The 14917-nt window shown below is 42.7% G+C and overlaps 1 protein-coding gene across 3 annotated transcripts in view; it reads left to right on the forward strand.

Annotated features, from left to right (window-relative positions):
- TFDP2 (transcription factor Dp-2) overlaps nt 1-10387 on the forward strand; it is a 32466-nt gene extending 22079 nt beyond the window's left edge. The window contains exons 7-12 of one of the 3 annotated variants that reach the window (XM_027906579.1): nt 55-201; nt 1809-1877; nt 2489-2640; nt 4807-4973; nt 9287-9392; nt 10172-10387. In XM_027906579.1, the coding sequence (XP_027762380.1) occupies nt 55-201; nt 1809-1877; nt 2489-2640; nt 4807-4973; nt 9287-9392; nt 10172-10355 (825 nt within the window). In that variant the 3' untranslated portion in view covers nt 10356-10387. Of the gene's footprint in view, nt 1-54; nt 202-1808; nt 1878-2488; nt 2641-4806; nt 4974-6763; nt 7077-9286; nt 9393-10171 lie in introns of those variants that run through there. The other 2 variants (XM_027906578.1, XM_027906577.1) reach the window with 2 other exon arrangements.
- The last annotated feature ends 4530 nt before the right edge of the window (nt 10388-14917 follow it).

Consider the following 14917-nt stretch of genomic DNA (forward strand, 5'->3'; position numbering starts at 1 on the left):
TGTGTTTCCTTTTGGAATTCTTTCCTTGTAATCAGTGCTGACTTGTTTTCTCAGCAGGCTTATGACCAGAAGAATATCAGACGGAGAGTTTACGACGCCCTCAACGTCCTGATGGCCATGAACATCATTTCCAAGGAGAAGAAGGAAATCAGATGGATTGGCCTTCCCACAAACTCAGCTCAGGAATGTCAGAATCTGGAGGTAAAGGGAGGGGAAATGGGAAATCCTGTTGAGTTTCCAGGGGGTGATGATGGAGTTGCTTTTCTTTACAAGAGGGTTTGGAACTGATTGGTTTTGATTCTTGCACACTGCGAAAATACAACTTTTGGATATGTTTGATAAGCTCAGTTCAGCTTTTTATTTAGTATATGTTGTGTGAAGTTTTTTAAACCCCAAGCTGTTTACCAAACAAAGAGAACAGTGGTGTGATAGCTTGAATTAACCAGAAAGAAAGTCAAAAGAATAGAAGAGCAGTTCTCTATTAATGTCTGCACCGGGAAACATGATCCAAAGGAAATTAAATTGAGAAGTAATTCCTGCTGGGATGGCAAATACTAGTTATGAACTGCCAGAGAAACAAAAAAGGAACTTTTACCTATTGGTTATTTCCAGTATTTTTCCAGCAGGCTAAGAGTTACAGTGGTTTTTTGCAGGGATGCCAGCATTTATATGCACAAATGTTGCTTGTCCTTCAGGCCAAATGTGCTATAAATAAAAGCACAAGTCACTGTATTTACTGCAGCCCGCTGTAATGGCTGGCTGCAAATACATCCTAATATTTACTACATTTGTGCTACTTGTGCATTATTAGGTATTTCAGGGGTGGGTGGTGCCTTTCCAGGCAGAACAGCTCTTTTTGTGCAGTCATTTACATCAGTTGTCTTTCTAGATGTGGTAATAGAAAAGCTTTTACTGTTCATTGCAGCATCTTGGCAAGTACCCCCACCCAAGGGGGTGCATGTGCTCAGTGATTATTGCTCCAGGATGGCTTCTTTAAATCAGGGCTAAATTCACCTTTTGCACACGTTCAAGGGAATGTATTCTCTTCAGTGTAGGTTATTGTTACAAACATGGAGCTTGAATTTCATTGTGCTATCTTCAGTGATCATACCTGACTCACTCTTTCAGGCTCCAGTTACCTGTGCACAAAATGGAAGCCAGGCTGGTTTTTTTAAAATTGTTGCTTCCTCTGACATAATAGAAAATAAAGGAAAATAAAGCTGCATTTTTATGGTGGGAAAATCAGAATTGATTTTGCTTTTAAAGCTGTGTAAATTGCCAGCTCTTCTTACAGTGTAAATCCCAATAAGATTACCAGTACAAAAAAAAAAAATTGTTATATAGAAACCGTGCCTAAATGACATCTGTACAGTTTATTGGTTTTAAGAGTCCCAGGAAAAAAAAAAAAAGTCATTTAGTGTGCTCTGAAGGAAGCACTTTAAACACTGAAGTGTGTGAGGAGGGAACCACCACAAAGAAACACCGTAAATAGGTCCAGCAGGAAAGCAGTGGGACATGCACAACTGCTGAAGAGTGGAGGGCAGAAGGAAAAAACCACCAAAAATAAAAACTGCAAATACAGAGGAGCAGTGGGTGGGGAGATAACAGTCTCTCATAATAATGGATTCCAGACTGGAGATAAAATTGTTGACAAAGAAACAAATTACAGTTTGCCAGACCTGTTTACTGGAGAAACTCATACGAACCGGGCAATTCACCCCGTTTTCAAAGAAAGCCTTTCAGTTTGGCACTGGAGCAGCCAAGGTAACCAAGGAAATATCCTGATGCATTTCCATTTCTCTTTTAAGATAGAAAAGCAGAAGCGGATTGAAAGGATAAAACAGAAGCGAGCCCAACTGCAGGAACTGCTGCTGCAGGTACGTTTAATTTTATTTTTTTTCTGTAAATGTACATTTCCTAAACCCACCCATTTTCATACAGATGGAGTCAGATAGAAAAATCAATAGACAGTGAGTGGTGTCACAAACAGTACAAGTTTAATAACTTCCAGAGAAGAATTTCAGATTAATTCTTTTGAGAGAGACAAGTGGGTGATAAAGGAGAGGGGAAAGAGAATACAGATGGTGGAAGAGGGGGAATTTTGTTAACTTTTGTTTCAGTGTAACTGTCTCCTAGTCTGAGGTGATTATGCTTAGAAATTACCAGAGAAGATCTCTGACTCCAGTGGCTTTTCCAGAGGAATGGGAAGCATTCCCAGCAAGCTTTGGTGCTCCTTCAGTGTTTCTTCTCCAGGGAGTGGGAGGGGGGGCACAGGAAATAGGATATGTGTGAAAAATGTGCCTGTAACTTCTGTTCCTGGTGAGCCTCACTAATGCAAGGAGAAAGTCAGGCCACAACTTTTACTTTTTGACAAAATGAGGTACTGAGAGTTGGTAAATACACTTATGACATGTCATTTCCTGCAAACACTGATATCTGCTCTCTTATTGTCAGTGATGGTTTTTTCTTTCTTTCTTTCTTTTCACAGCAAATAGCATTTAAAAACTTGGTGCAAAGAAATCAGCAAAATGAGCAGCAAAATCAGGGCCCTCCATCTGTGAACTCCACGATCCAGCTGCCCTTCTTGATAGTCAACACTAGCAAGAGAACCATTATAGACTGCAGCATATCCAGTGACAAGTGAGTGTTTGTGGAATCCATTTGTAGAATTTTATTTTCTTCGTGAACCGGAATTTTTCTTAAAGACAAATGAGGGAAATTTTTCTAGTTTACTAAAAGTAATTGTTGTATTTACATTTGCATCTGTCACTTCAGGGGGGTTGCACAGAAGAAATAACTGAATGAAACCATATCCCAGGCCAGCATCTCCTTTCCAGGGAGCCAGGGGGTGCTGCTTCTGAATATTTACTGCCAGAAACACAAGGTGACCCATGTGACACAAAATAGCATCCCAGAGGTGATGATAACAACTTTGAAAGTGGCTTTTAGCACCAAAAAAGGTGGCACTTAGTTCTTTGAAGGAAATTGCATGGGGCTTTGAAAGACTGGCGTTGTAAGCAAACTGCTGTGCTTGCATTCACGTTAATTTGAAACTACTGCAGTTACATAATTGTGAAAATATGGCTGAGGTGTGAGGTGCTGCTACTTGAACTGGTAATTGGATCACAGCAGTTCATTAGCTGAGAATAGCTGGCTTTGCTTTAATACTGTAGATTACAGATTTCACTCCTGGTGTGCAAATCCTGGACTGAACTGCCAGGCAGCAAAAATAGCCAGTCTGCAGTGACCTGAGCACCACCATGCAAACCAGCAATGCTACTGAAAGGTGAGGTTTTGTAGGAAATTGAACCAAAGTCCAATACATCCTTTTGGAATGCTCTCATCAGCACTGCAGTTCACCCAGCTGGGAATGTTGGGATCCATTTTGATTTAGCATAATTATGCCTTTATTTTATAGCCACACTATACAGTTCTTCCTGCACTGTTGAACAGGGCTCCACCTTGAGCTTTAAAGCTGTTAAAACGTTGAACATTTCCTACTGAAACTTCACAAGTGTTGCTTTGCAGCTGTCAGGGGTTGGTTAAACTGGGATCCAGAGCAGTGTCAGCACACCTGTAACAGCCTCCAGCTGTCCAAAAACACTGCTGCTAAAAGTCAGCACCCCAAAATCATTGAGGGTGTTGATAATTCATTTATATAACCTGCTGTGGTGTGACTGTCACCTGCAGGTCATCAAGTGTACGACCCCAATTAACCAGCTTTCCACCGTGGGTATTGTTGGTGCAGCTGTCCTGGTTAAAAGGAAGTAGTTAAAAATTATATTGAAAAGATGAGGCACATGAAGAAGTCCCATTTAAACTGGAAAAATATATTTAGTGTATATAGTGCCTCTATATAAATACTCTCAGTCCTAGGAAAAAGAAGAGGGGGAAAAAAAAGGAAGCAGAATATCTAGTTTTAAACAAGCACACAAACACAACAGATGTATCAGAAACTTGGAAAATGAGAACATCTCTAATAGGAAATGCAGAATATCTTGCCATTGGAGATACAGTGCTGTACTTTAGAGAGAAGATGTGGGAAGTGGGCTCTTGTACCCTTACAGAAAGAACTGTCTGCGAGAGCAGAGTCCAGATTAAAATCGCTGGTGCAGAGCCACCAATAAATGCAGCCTCTAATCCTGTGCCATAAAAGCAGAGTTCAGTCCAGGCTTTTAACAGCCTGTGCTCATAGCTAAAGGCCAGTCTAGGTGCCCCTGCTTTCCTTAAAGCTGTCTCAAATTTCACAGTTAAAAGTATCCCAATTTCCACTTTTGTATGCAATGGGAAACATTTTTGGAGTCCTGCAGCAGAAGTGGTGGGACTGAACAGACTGCTTTGCTGACTGCATCCAAAAAAGCAAAATGATACCAAGGTAAATAGGTCAGTTCACAGGAGGAGCGTTGCACTTTAGAACAGAAAGTGAAATGGAAAAAAAAGCAAAACCAAAACAGTTATTCTGGTGACAGGGCTGCAGGTGACCTTATTGGCTTTAGTGCAAGTGAAGGTTCATGTTTAATAAGGCCTTCCTCTTTCCCTTTAAATCTACTTAATGAGGTTGAAAATTCCCAACTTTCTTCCTGCAGTGGTGAAGTTACTTCAGTTGAGGAAGTGCCATTTTAAACCCTGTAGAAAGGAGAGGGAAAGCATTTGTTGCAGTTCTCTTTCCCCGAGGACCTGTTACAGAAAATGAAGACTCTACACACTTCCCTCAGTGCATGCTGAAAAAACCAGAGAAAGAACAAGCAAGAAAAGCACAGCTGTGCTCTTTTCCAAACCATCTCCCTGTTAATGTTTGACATGCAGGTTTGAATACCTCTTTAATTTCGATAACACCTTCGAGATCCACAATGACAGCGAGGTGCTGAAGAGGATGGGAATGTCCCTGGGGCTCGAGGCAGGCAAGTGCTCAGCTGAGGACCTCAGGACTGCAAAATCACTGGTGCCAAAAGCTTTGGAAGGCTACATCACAGGTGAGTTCATGGGACCTTTAACTGTCCTGGATCCAATCCAGAACCAAATTTAATTATATTAACCCAAACATCTGAAGTTTTATGGGACCCAGCAGGGTTGGTCCATGAACCAGTTGGTTTACTGTTGATTTTGGAAGCTGTATCATAGTTGTCCTGTAAATTTAATTCACACTGATTTATTACAACAAATTCTGAGTGAGCTGCATTATGAAGGAATTATTTCTTAAATAACTAAATGGATACCAAGACCAGGTTCTCCTGCATTAGTGTTAATTTTGAGTAACTGGATGCATGGAGGAGCAAACTGGAAGGAGAGAAGAAGAGCATCTTGACCTGGTTGGGTGTGATCCCTCAGGTGCCAGCAGGTGCCAGCTGAGACCTGAGCTTCTCTAAATAAAGCAGGAGGCTCTGAAGACTTTGGGACAGGAGTCCCACGATAAATGCTGCCTTTACATAAAAATAAAGCCATTTTGTTTGCTAATAAAAATATAGTGAAGTAGCCAGGAAGTTGAACACATGTTTTTATATTCTTGATTGAACTATGTGAATGAATTAAGAATGAAACAATTTCTTACAATTTGTGATGTCAAAACACTAGTGGATATAGCTTAAGTTACATTCAGTAAGATCAGTACACTTTAAATGGCTTAACATTTCAAACTACACCAAACATGCTTATGTTTATCAACACTGGTTTGTGTTTTCCTGGTCCTCTTGTCCTGGGCATTTTAAAGCTAAGATTTCCTATTTTGATTTTGGTCAATTTTGAAATTACACTCCAAGCCTCTATAAGACAGCAGTGGTACCAAAAAAAAGAAGTTGAAAGAAATCTCGATTTTTTTCCTTGCAGATTCTTTCAAGTAAAAATTATTTACCATCAGCAGCATAAGAAAGGGGAAAGGAGTAGAACCCACATCTTTAATAGTGTTGCAATGCTCAAGTTACTTAATTGCTCCCATGTGTCCAGGATCAATCCAAAATTTCTTTTTAATTTTAAACCTGCATTAATTTACCTTCAGAGAACAGGGGGTTTTTCCATTTGCACAACCCCCTGTGTCATCATTTACTGAGCATTTCCCTCGTAGCAGAGCAGCAGCCAGGAACCTGCAGAGCCTTTAATTCCCAGCCAATGCACTGCTTTGATTTTTTACTCCAATTGCATTGAGGGAAGGGGTCACATCCAGATGTGCTGAATGTAAATTCAGCTGGTCCAGCCTCTGAAAAAATGAGCCCAGAGCTGCTGTTACCTGCACATGGACATTGCTTTAAAGGCTTCTTTTGTCTGTTGTTTGTTAATGACACGCCCCCAATCTACAGTTGGGATTTGAGTGGCACAGCAGTGGTTTCAATGGCAGGAAGTGACAAATAAGGGAAGCAGATTGAAATGTTTTGCACAGTACCTGAAAATCCAGCATTTGCCTGCTTATCTATTTTTGGTGAAGTGTAACTTTCCATGTTAACCTTGGGAGTCTTCAGACATTGTTTCTTACACTGCAGGAGCAGGGAAATCCAAGGGTCCTTTGTGGAATCCATGGTTACTGGCACAGCTGTCAGGGTGGCCCTTTTAACAACACTGCCTTCAGTTACTACAAAAAACCAGGGAAAAACAGGAAAAACAAATCAAGGTCTCCTCTTTAATCCCTGAGTAAATTTACTGTGATCAAGATTTATCACAATCACTGTAGTGACTCCATGGACTCAACTGCTGTAGAAGCCAGTCCTGTTCTAATGTCTAAGTGGGTAAATCATCTCCTGGGCAATGTTTGACCTTAGCCTGGTCATTTTTGCAGATAATTCCTCACTTCCAGGCACTAACAACAGTTTGTACTGTAATGTTTGCCAGCAGGACTAGAGGAGCAGTTGGAAGAATCCAAGTCTAAACCAGTTCGATTAAAGAAACTTAAAATTGCCAAAAACCCTTGGACCATCATAGCTTTGAACAGAAATAACTTCCTATTTGCATTAAACAGCCAAATAAATTGCTTGGAATTGCTGAACTGATGACATGTGCATCAAAACCTTATTAGTGTAGTTTCTTTTCAGGAGGAGCACGTATTTTAGCGTTTCTTCAAGCGCACAAGTTTGATAAAAGCAGTGTTACCTAGGTTTGCTATCGGTTCCGTGATGTTTTAGCAAAAAAAGTGTTGCATTGTTGTCATATGCATTTGAAGTTCTACAGGGGTGAGATCCTGGGTGTGACTGCCATTGCCATCACCCCCAGCTAAGGCACAGTAACATCACATATTCTGTGTATCTTCCCTTTGTTTGTGACACACTTTTCTGTTGCAAGCTGTGCTCACCGACAGTGTCTGACCCAGGGCACTTCACCAGCTGATGATGCATTCTCGGGTCCCAGTCCTCGTTCCACATTCCTAATCCTTCAGAGCCAGGTCCTCTGTGTGTGCTCTCCCTGAGCTGGTTCTGGGTAGGAACCACCGGCTGTTTGTGTGCCAGGGAGTTCCTGACAATTAAAGCAGCAGAACTGTCCAGCCAGGGGCTCAAAGCAGAGCAGCTCGAGGCTGAAGGAGGGAGTGGGGTTTGTGCATGAGCAGAAATGCTCCACTGGCTGAGACAAGCAGGAACTCGTGGAACCACATCCCAAGGAACATCTGTGCCTTTGGAGCCACAGGCACTTCATGCCAACCCAAGTCCTGCCTTTGTTAGTTCAGTCCTGACTCCCAGAGATGAGTCTACAGATAAAAAACCAGCAGGCAATAAAAATTCTGAGGCACTAAGAGTTGGGGTAACAGCATCCCACTGTATTTATCACACCGAGGCAGCGGGCAGAGAAAGTGGGGCAGTTTAGGACCTCTAGATTACAACACTTCTTTTTTCCTCCCTGCATAATAAGCCTTGACTGAGAGATGGGCTGGAGTTGGAACTACAGAGCCCAGAGGATGCCCTGACTGAAGGAGTGTGTTGAGCCATCAGCAACAATCCCATGCAGCACTAGCACAGTAACTACTAAAGCTACTGAGGGTATTGCTGTAGAGCTCCCCAGAGCCCACTGAAAAACAGAATTTAGAAATGTCAGGCAATGAAAACACAAGGCAGGGATATGCATCTCTGAACCACCTTTCTGCCTTGTGTAAAAGCCACACTTTCTTCTACCTTGCTCTTCAGAAAGGAAAGCCACCCAGCTATTATCCAAAAATGTTAATAAACCACAAGATTACCAGCAGTGTTTGTTATTCCTCTGGAATATTAAGCATGTCCACGCAGGTACACTCTTTCAAAATACCAGGAAACAACACTGGTACATCTCTGTTAATCTAAATACAATGCAGTGATTGCATGGCTCAGCTGTCAGAACATGTTCTCTGGAACATCAAAGCTGCATTTGGGGCAATGTCAGTGGAAGCCATCCAGCTGTGCCCACATTTAACTACCCTCACCTATTCTGGCCTCAACAGATCGACCCAAAACTGCCACTTAGTGATGTTTGCAGGGCCCCCCCCCCCTTGCTGGCCTTGCTTTGTGACAGGTTATTTAAATAGCTGTCAGGTTTCCACAGCACAAGGGAGCCTGTGGATCCATCCCAGAGCATGCAGACCAATCTGCAGGGCTGGGCCTGCTGCCCAATCCCAGGGAACCACAGCCTAGCAAGGATAAGGACCACTGAGAAGGTGTGTGTACCAAACACAGTTCATTATTCCTCTGTCCTGCTCTTAGAGAGCAATTCCAGATAAATAGGAGTAGTGCAATCTCACTGCAGTGCTGCTGTGCTGTACAGAACAGACACTGGGGTAGGAATAGCATTAATTGTAAGGACTCTGACTCCTGGCTTAACACATCCAGCTGGAACCACCTGCAAGCACCATGGAAAAGAACTGGCCAGCCTTGGTAACTTTGTTTTGATGTTAACTTTGTGTCCAGATGGAATTTGGGCAGGTTAACAGAAAGACCTTATCTAAGGAACAAATTAAAAACAACCTCCTCCCCCCCAAAAAAAATCCCCCAAGTGTAATTGGGTCAATGGACTTGTTTTGCTGATTCTCTTGGCAGAAATGTGCGTAACTGGGAACATCTGACAGGCATTTCTGGTTAAGGAATTTGAAAACAAGTGCTACGAGGGTTGTAAGGAACCTGTTCATGGCCCTCAGGGGGCTTTTAACAAATTACCTGAAGAAATTCAGCGCTATTGCAAGACCATTTTAATGGTCTTACCCCAACATCTCCTCTCCCCAGGGAGGAGACAGCTCCCCTGGTACCTTCTAAGCCAAACTGTGGAATCCTAACTGCAAAGTTTAAGATTGTAAAAGGAAGACAGAAATTGAAGTAGCTCTCATAAATGCAGTTATGCTTTCTTGCAGATATGTCTGCAGGATTTTCATGGATAAACCAAGGGTTACTTCCAAGTTCAGCACAAGCAGTTTCACATTTAGAGGCAGCTGGAGGCACTTGCAATGCTAAATCAAGGTAAATGAATTAATTTTTCATTCAAGGGTAGTTATGTATGCTTGTGGTACTTTCAGTAACCTCCCTATTTCATCCCACTTTCATGAGGGAATTGAAATGTTTTCTTATTATGGTTGATTTTGATTGTGAAAAAGTCTAATTCTGTCTTCCTTGATAATTATATTTGAAAGGTCAAATCAACATGCTTTGAATGTTGAACATACCAGCTATGTTTCATAAGAATAGAATCACTCTTGGAGTCCTTTTTCTTGATTAACCTTAAATTCCTGCCTGGGCCTGGCCTACAATTAGGTAATTACACATGGATATGAGGCTGGTAACATTTCTGAAGAATGCAAAACAATATTTGGTGTCTAAATGCACTACTGCTCAAGCTCTCATGAGACAACTTTAGTCCACACAGCCTAATAATAATTTAAAAACCAACAACCAACCAAAAACACCATCAGTAAAAACCCAATCCAGAATACATCCCAACAGCCTTTGCTTGGAGCTTACCTGTAAATGGAAATAAGGATTGTCCTGGAACAGGTTCTTCATTATAGTGTGTAATGGCATCATTTCATATGGCAGACATTTCATATTGCAGACATTTTGTCAATGTGATGATGGATTTCTTCTTCTTTAATTTAATTTCTTCAGCTTGAGCAATTCCCCTCGTTGTTTATGGGGAACACAGCGGCCCAATAATCTTTCCCGTGCACCTTTGCAGTGGTTTATCAGCTTTCACTGCATCACTTCTGCCTTTTTCCCCTGTTGGCAGCATTTCTTTGGTAAAGGGAAGCTGAGCAGCTCTCTGAGGGTGCTGGTGTGTGTTGTTTTGGTAGTGAGGACGCGGAGGTGGCCGTGGCGAGCGCGCAGCTGGTGGCCCTGAGCGCTCAGCAGTCCCGGGGGGACACCCCCTGCTCCTTCAACGATGACGACGAGGAGGACGAAGAGGAGGACTCTTCCTCCCCAGAGTGAGGATGGTAGAGAATGGAATGTCCAAAATGCTGCTCAATGTTCCTGGTGCGAGTTCCTGTTTGGGTGTCTCCGGTTTCTCGCCTTGTTCTGCGCTGTGCTCACTGAAGCGAAAGGGGACGCTTCAAAAACAACTTACCCACAGCTGGAAGTGAAAACTTTGTAACTGAGCACAGAGGGACACGGAGGGACACAGCACAGGGGGTTTCATCAGCCAAAACCCAGGAAAAGAACAAAGTTCTGGGAGATTTGGCAAAGCAAACCCCCAAGTTCACCCTTTCCATTCTGGGACTCGAGTCTCTGCCTTCCCCTTGTCTTTGGCAGATGGAGAAGAGAAGGAATCAGTCAGCAAAGGGCAGTTCTTGCATTGTCTTTGTGCTGTGCTGCCTTTAGAAAAAGGGGGAGGGAGAGCACAGGCAAATGCTAAAAAAGCTATTTAAAACTATCTTCTATGAAAATGGTTAGAGGGAAAAGGGGCTGCTTAAATGTTTGCTTTTTTTCTGTTCAACTTGCTGTATAGAAGATTCTTAAATAATACAAATTGCAAGTGATTAAATGGATCTTGAAATAGTTTAAATTCACTTTAGATACTCTAAAAGTAATATTAGTATAAAAGGTTCATATGTTCATTTCTACTGCAGACCTAATTTATTATAAATAAGTGATTATTCTTAGCCATTATTAAAACAGTCAGGGAAAAAACCCCAGTATTCTCTGCACCAGCTTTTTTAAGGAAAAAAGTAAAAAAAAATATTGTATTTCTAGACTACAATGTATCCAGTGTAGCTTCTTCTCTACTGTTCTAACTTTATATAATCCCTTTGATGTTCGAGCATGTGTTGGGTATTTTTCAGAAAGGCCTCCCACCACGTTAAGGTTCTCCGGGCAGTGTTTTCAAGGCCGTGTTTTCAGATGTGGCCTGGTAGGTCACACAACTCTTTTAAAAGTCGTAGGCTGAGGTTCTTAGGGAAAAAAATAAAATTTCCACAATATGTCATTTCATGTTTTGCATTCCAGACAGCTTGGATTCTGTATGACAGACTAATTCTCTTATCATTAACCTCTGTTGCACTCACCTCGATGCGCCTTTGAGAACTGTACCAAACCACTTCAACAATCTGTGGCTGGAGTTACACAACACCAGTCCCATGGGAGCTGGGAAGCAGGACTTGCAGCAGGAGGCTGAGTGTCCCACAGCTGCCATCACATCCACTCATAAAGGCCTTTTTTCAAACCAAAAACCTACTTGAACATCAGTGCAAAACCCGCTGTAGATGTACCCTTCCCATGGTGTTCTAACATCTTTTAACTAGTCTAGAAGTGAACTGTTTTTAATTAGGGAAATGCAGTTTAAAGTAGCGTTGCTCCTCTCCGGTTTCTCCTGTATGTCACAGTTGTGTCAGCTCTGTTCCTGCCCCGGGAGATGAGGCAGCTCATCCCTGCGTTCCTGCACCAGCTGCAGCCAGGACAGCACAACTGCCCCCAACATCTGCATGTTTACATTAAAAACTAAAGCCTCCAGGTAGAAACTCCTCCCAGATGGTTCAAAGTGCTGCCCTGGAGGTACAGTTATCAGCACCAGTGGAAGCGGAGCTGCTGGCTGAACAAGTGGAGCTCTGCAGCTTACACAGCTGAGTGACAAATGCAGAAAGGAAAGGAATTCCTCGATGCCTCCCGGGTTATTCACCCTCTGGGCAAGAACTGTTCAGACTGTCCTGTGCTCGTGGCTCCCAGGCAGGAGCAGACTGAGGGCTTTACACACCTCACCTTGACCAAATCTGCAGCACTACCTCTGACCAAGGGAAGCTTTACAGACACAACATGATATTCTGCTGAGAGTCAGGGCACCTGAGCCAAGGGACTTTGGAAACAGGGGGAGAAGAGAACAGGCACTCCAGGCACGTTAGTGTGGAATTTGCAGCTTCATCAATGACATATTTCATTTAAACAGGTGATCACTTTTGTTCTTAAAAACCTTTCTTAAAAAGCTTTTTCAAAACCTGCACTGTCAGTCAGCTTTCACTGGAGAGGGCAGATCAAAGATACCTTTCTGCAGGATCCTAAGGAACTCTTAAAGAGAAACATCTTCTAAACAATTATCCCCCAGCAATACATTAGGGGCACATTTAACTTTACCCCTTATTCACACTTCCCACTCCAGATCTGCGTGAAAACCAAAACCAACAGAACACTGAACAGGTCCTAAAGAGCAGCACTTTGAACCATAAGAACCGGGGAAAAAAGGCTTCCTGCCCAGAAACTGGACTGTATTTTATTAGCAGTCCCTGTGCTTTCTGCTTTACCATGATACCTTTCCTCCACTGATGGCTGTGCCCTTCAGAGCAGCAGACAGCACAGCCACTTGCTTTCTTGCAAACCTGAAGCCATCCTCAATAAAATATAAAAAAAATCTGGGAGCACATAACGTTCATTAAGACAGCTGAACCAAATCTTTAAAAGTTATTTTTCCTGGACTAGTTGAATACAAAGGACAGAACAAGCTACAACATTAGAAGAGACTTCAAAAGTAAATTCTTTCCTTGGGCTTCCTTGTGCCAGTTCCAGCAGAGGATGAAGTTCAACTAAAGCACTGTGGTCTAGAACTAGAACCAGATGATAACTCTTGTAAGAAAAGGTCCATTTCAATTGTCATGCAGCTCCTGTTTGAGATGAATTTAAGTGACCTGTTTGTGTGTCTGGGGACGCCCTCCTGGTCACACAGTCAGAAGGCACTGGCTGCAGGCAGAGCAGTGCTGTGTGTAAATGCCTTTGCAGTTACTGCACTGAACAGCTTCAGTCCAGCACGCACTTTGTGGGGCTTGAGAAATCGAAATTTGACTTAGAAAAACTCGTCAGCTCCACTAACTAGAGGAGAAACTCTGAGTGGAGACAGCACTTTCTGTTATGTGGAAATCTGAGGTAATGTTTGTTGTCATTTTAACACTGGAGTAATGGCAACAATGCACCCAATCTCAGTGTGTGTATCTAAGCAAATGACACCAGTTTAACTGAAGGTGTGACTCAAAGGACTGATGTCATTAAAGCCAGCACAAGCCACACTGGAGATGTTTCCCTTTTGTTTAAGGGGTTTTAGTTTTTTAAACTACAGCTTGTAAATACCCCTAATCCTTTTGAGCAGCTGGAAATCGCTGAGTATAAAGAGTTCCCACAGAAGGACTTTTGCTGATCATCAGCCTGGAGTAACATTATGTTAAAAGCCCTCAGACCTTCAAGTTCACACATGAAATGGTGCTTGAATTTAGAATTCCACAGCTAAGGTTTTAAATCTCAACTTCTCTTTCTTCTGACCACATCCACCATTTTAATTCAAGAGCATTGCTGAAACTTAACTACATTTCAACTCTGGGCAAGAATCCTTTTTATAATTAACTGGTCCTTCTCAGCTGAAAACAATCCAGGCAGTTGATTGAGAATAGTGAGGTAAAGATGTTTGGGGTTTGGTTTCATTTAAAAACAAAGCCAGTAACCACAGGGTATGGTACAAAGACAACAAACCCAAACAAGTTCTTTTCTGCCTGATGCACCTCATCTCCATTACAGGAGTCTCTCAGGGACATCAGTGTATATTAAATAGCCAGATGTAGTGAAGCTGAGGAAAGGCTCCCTGAGCTTTTTTAATTTGTGATTTCCACAACTCCAGTGTCAGCCATACTTTGAGGTGACCTCCTCCTGCAGCAGCTCCTCTGGCAGCATTGCTGGGGAGCAGGGGAAGGACCTGTTTGTGGAGCTTCTGCTCTTTAGAATATGCTGCTGCTTGAATCCTGACCTGTGTCTCCAAGCAATACACCAAGGAATCATTTGGAATCTGTGGCCATCACGCACCTACCCAAGCATGGGGACAGCTCTAAATAGTTCCTTTTCTGCTGGCAGGTGTTCACATAACCCAGTCCTGACACCATAAAACTTCCTGAAACTCTCATTCCTTAGACTTACCAAAGTTCCCAAATCAGATTATCTTTTTCCTGTTTAGCTTTTGGAATTTAGTCTGGTGGGTGTTTTTAAGAGGCTGTGAGCAACTCCTCTCCCCTGGATCCAGGTATATTGCCAAAAAAATACCCACAACCAGTGTTAGTCCCAGTTGTTCATCCTATCTGCTAAGGATCAGCATCCTTTCAAGTCACTGTAGAGCTGCCTGCACAAGAACCTCCCAGCTCCTCCAATCTGATTCCCTGAGTTGGCATCCCTGGCTCCCTCACCCAGCTGGCAGTGCCAGGGAGGGGAGGGAATGCTCATTAAAGCAGCCCCACAGTAACAACTGCAGGGACTGTTGATTGCAGCTGTTCAGACTCCACACCTTTCATACTCCCACCTTGTCTGGCTACCCCAGAGAGCAGCCAAACCCAAAATGTTTTCTTTCTGCTTCCATATTGTTGACAGCACCCAAGAATCCAACAAACATTTAGGATATCCACATAAGGTGCAAGTCCACCAAAAACCTCTTGCTCAGATTTGGGCAGGAGTAACACGTGAGATCTAACCATCCACATGCCAGGAGAAAGCCTCCTGCCTTGGAACAATATAGAACAGACACATCCTCCTTCATT

Source organism: Empidonax traillii, unplaced genomic scaffold, assembly GCF_003031625.1.
Source record: "Empidonax traillii isolate 1590-97213 ecotype Southwest subspecies unplaced genomic scaffold, ASM303162v1 scaffold1322:size239206, whole genome shotgun sequence".
NCBI lineage: Eukaryota > Metazoa > Chordata > Aves > Passeriformes > Tyrannidae > Empidonax > Empidonax traillii.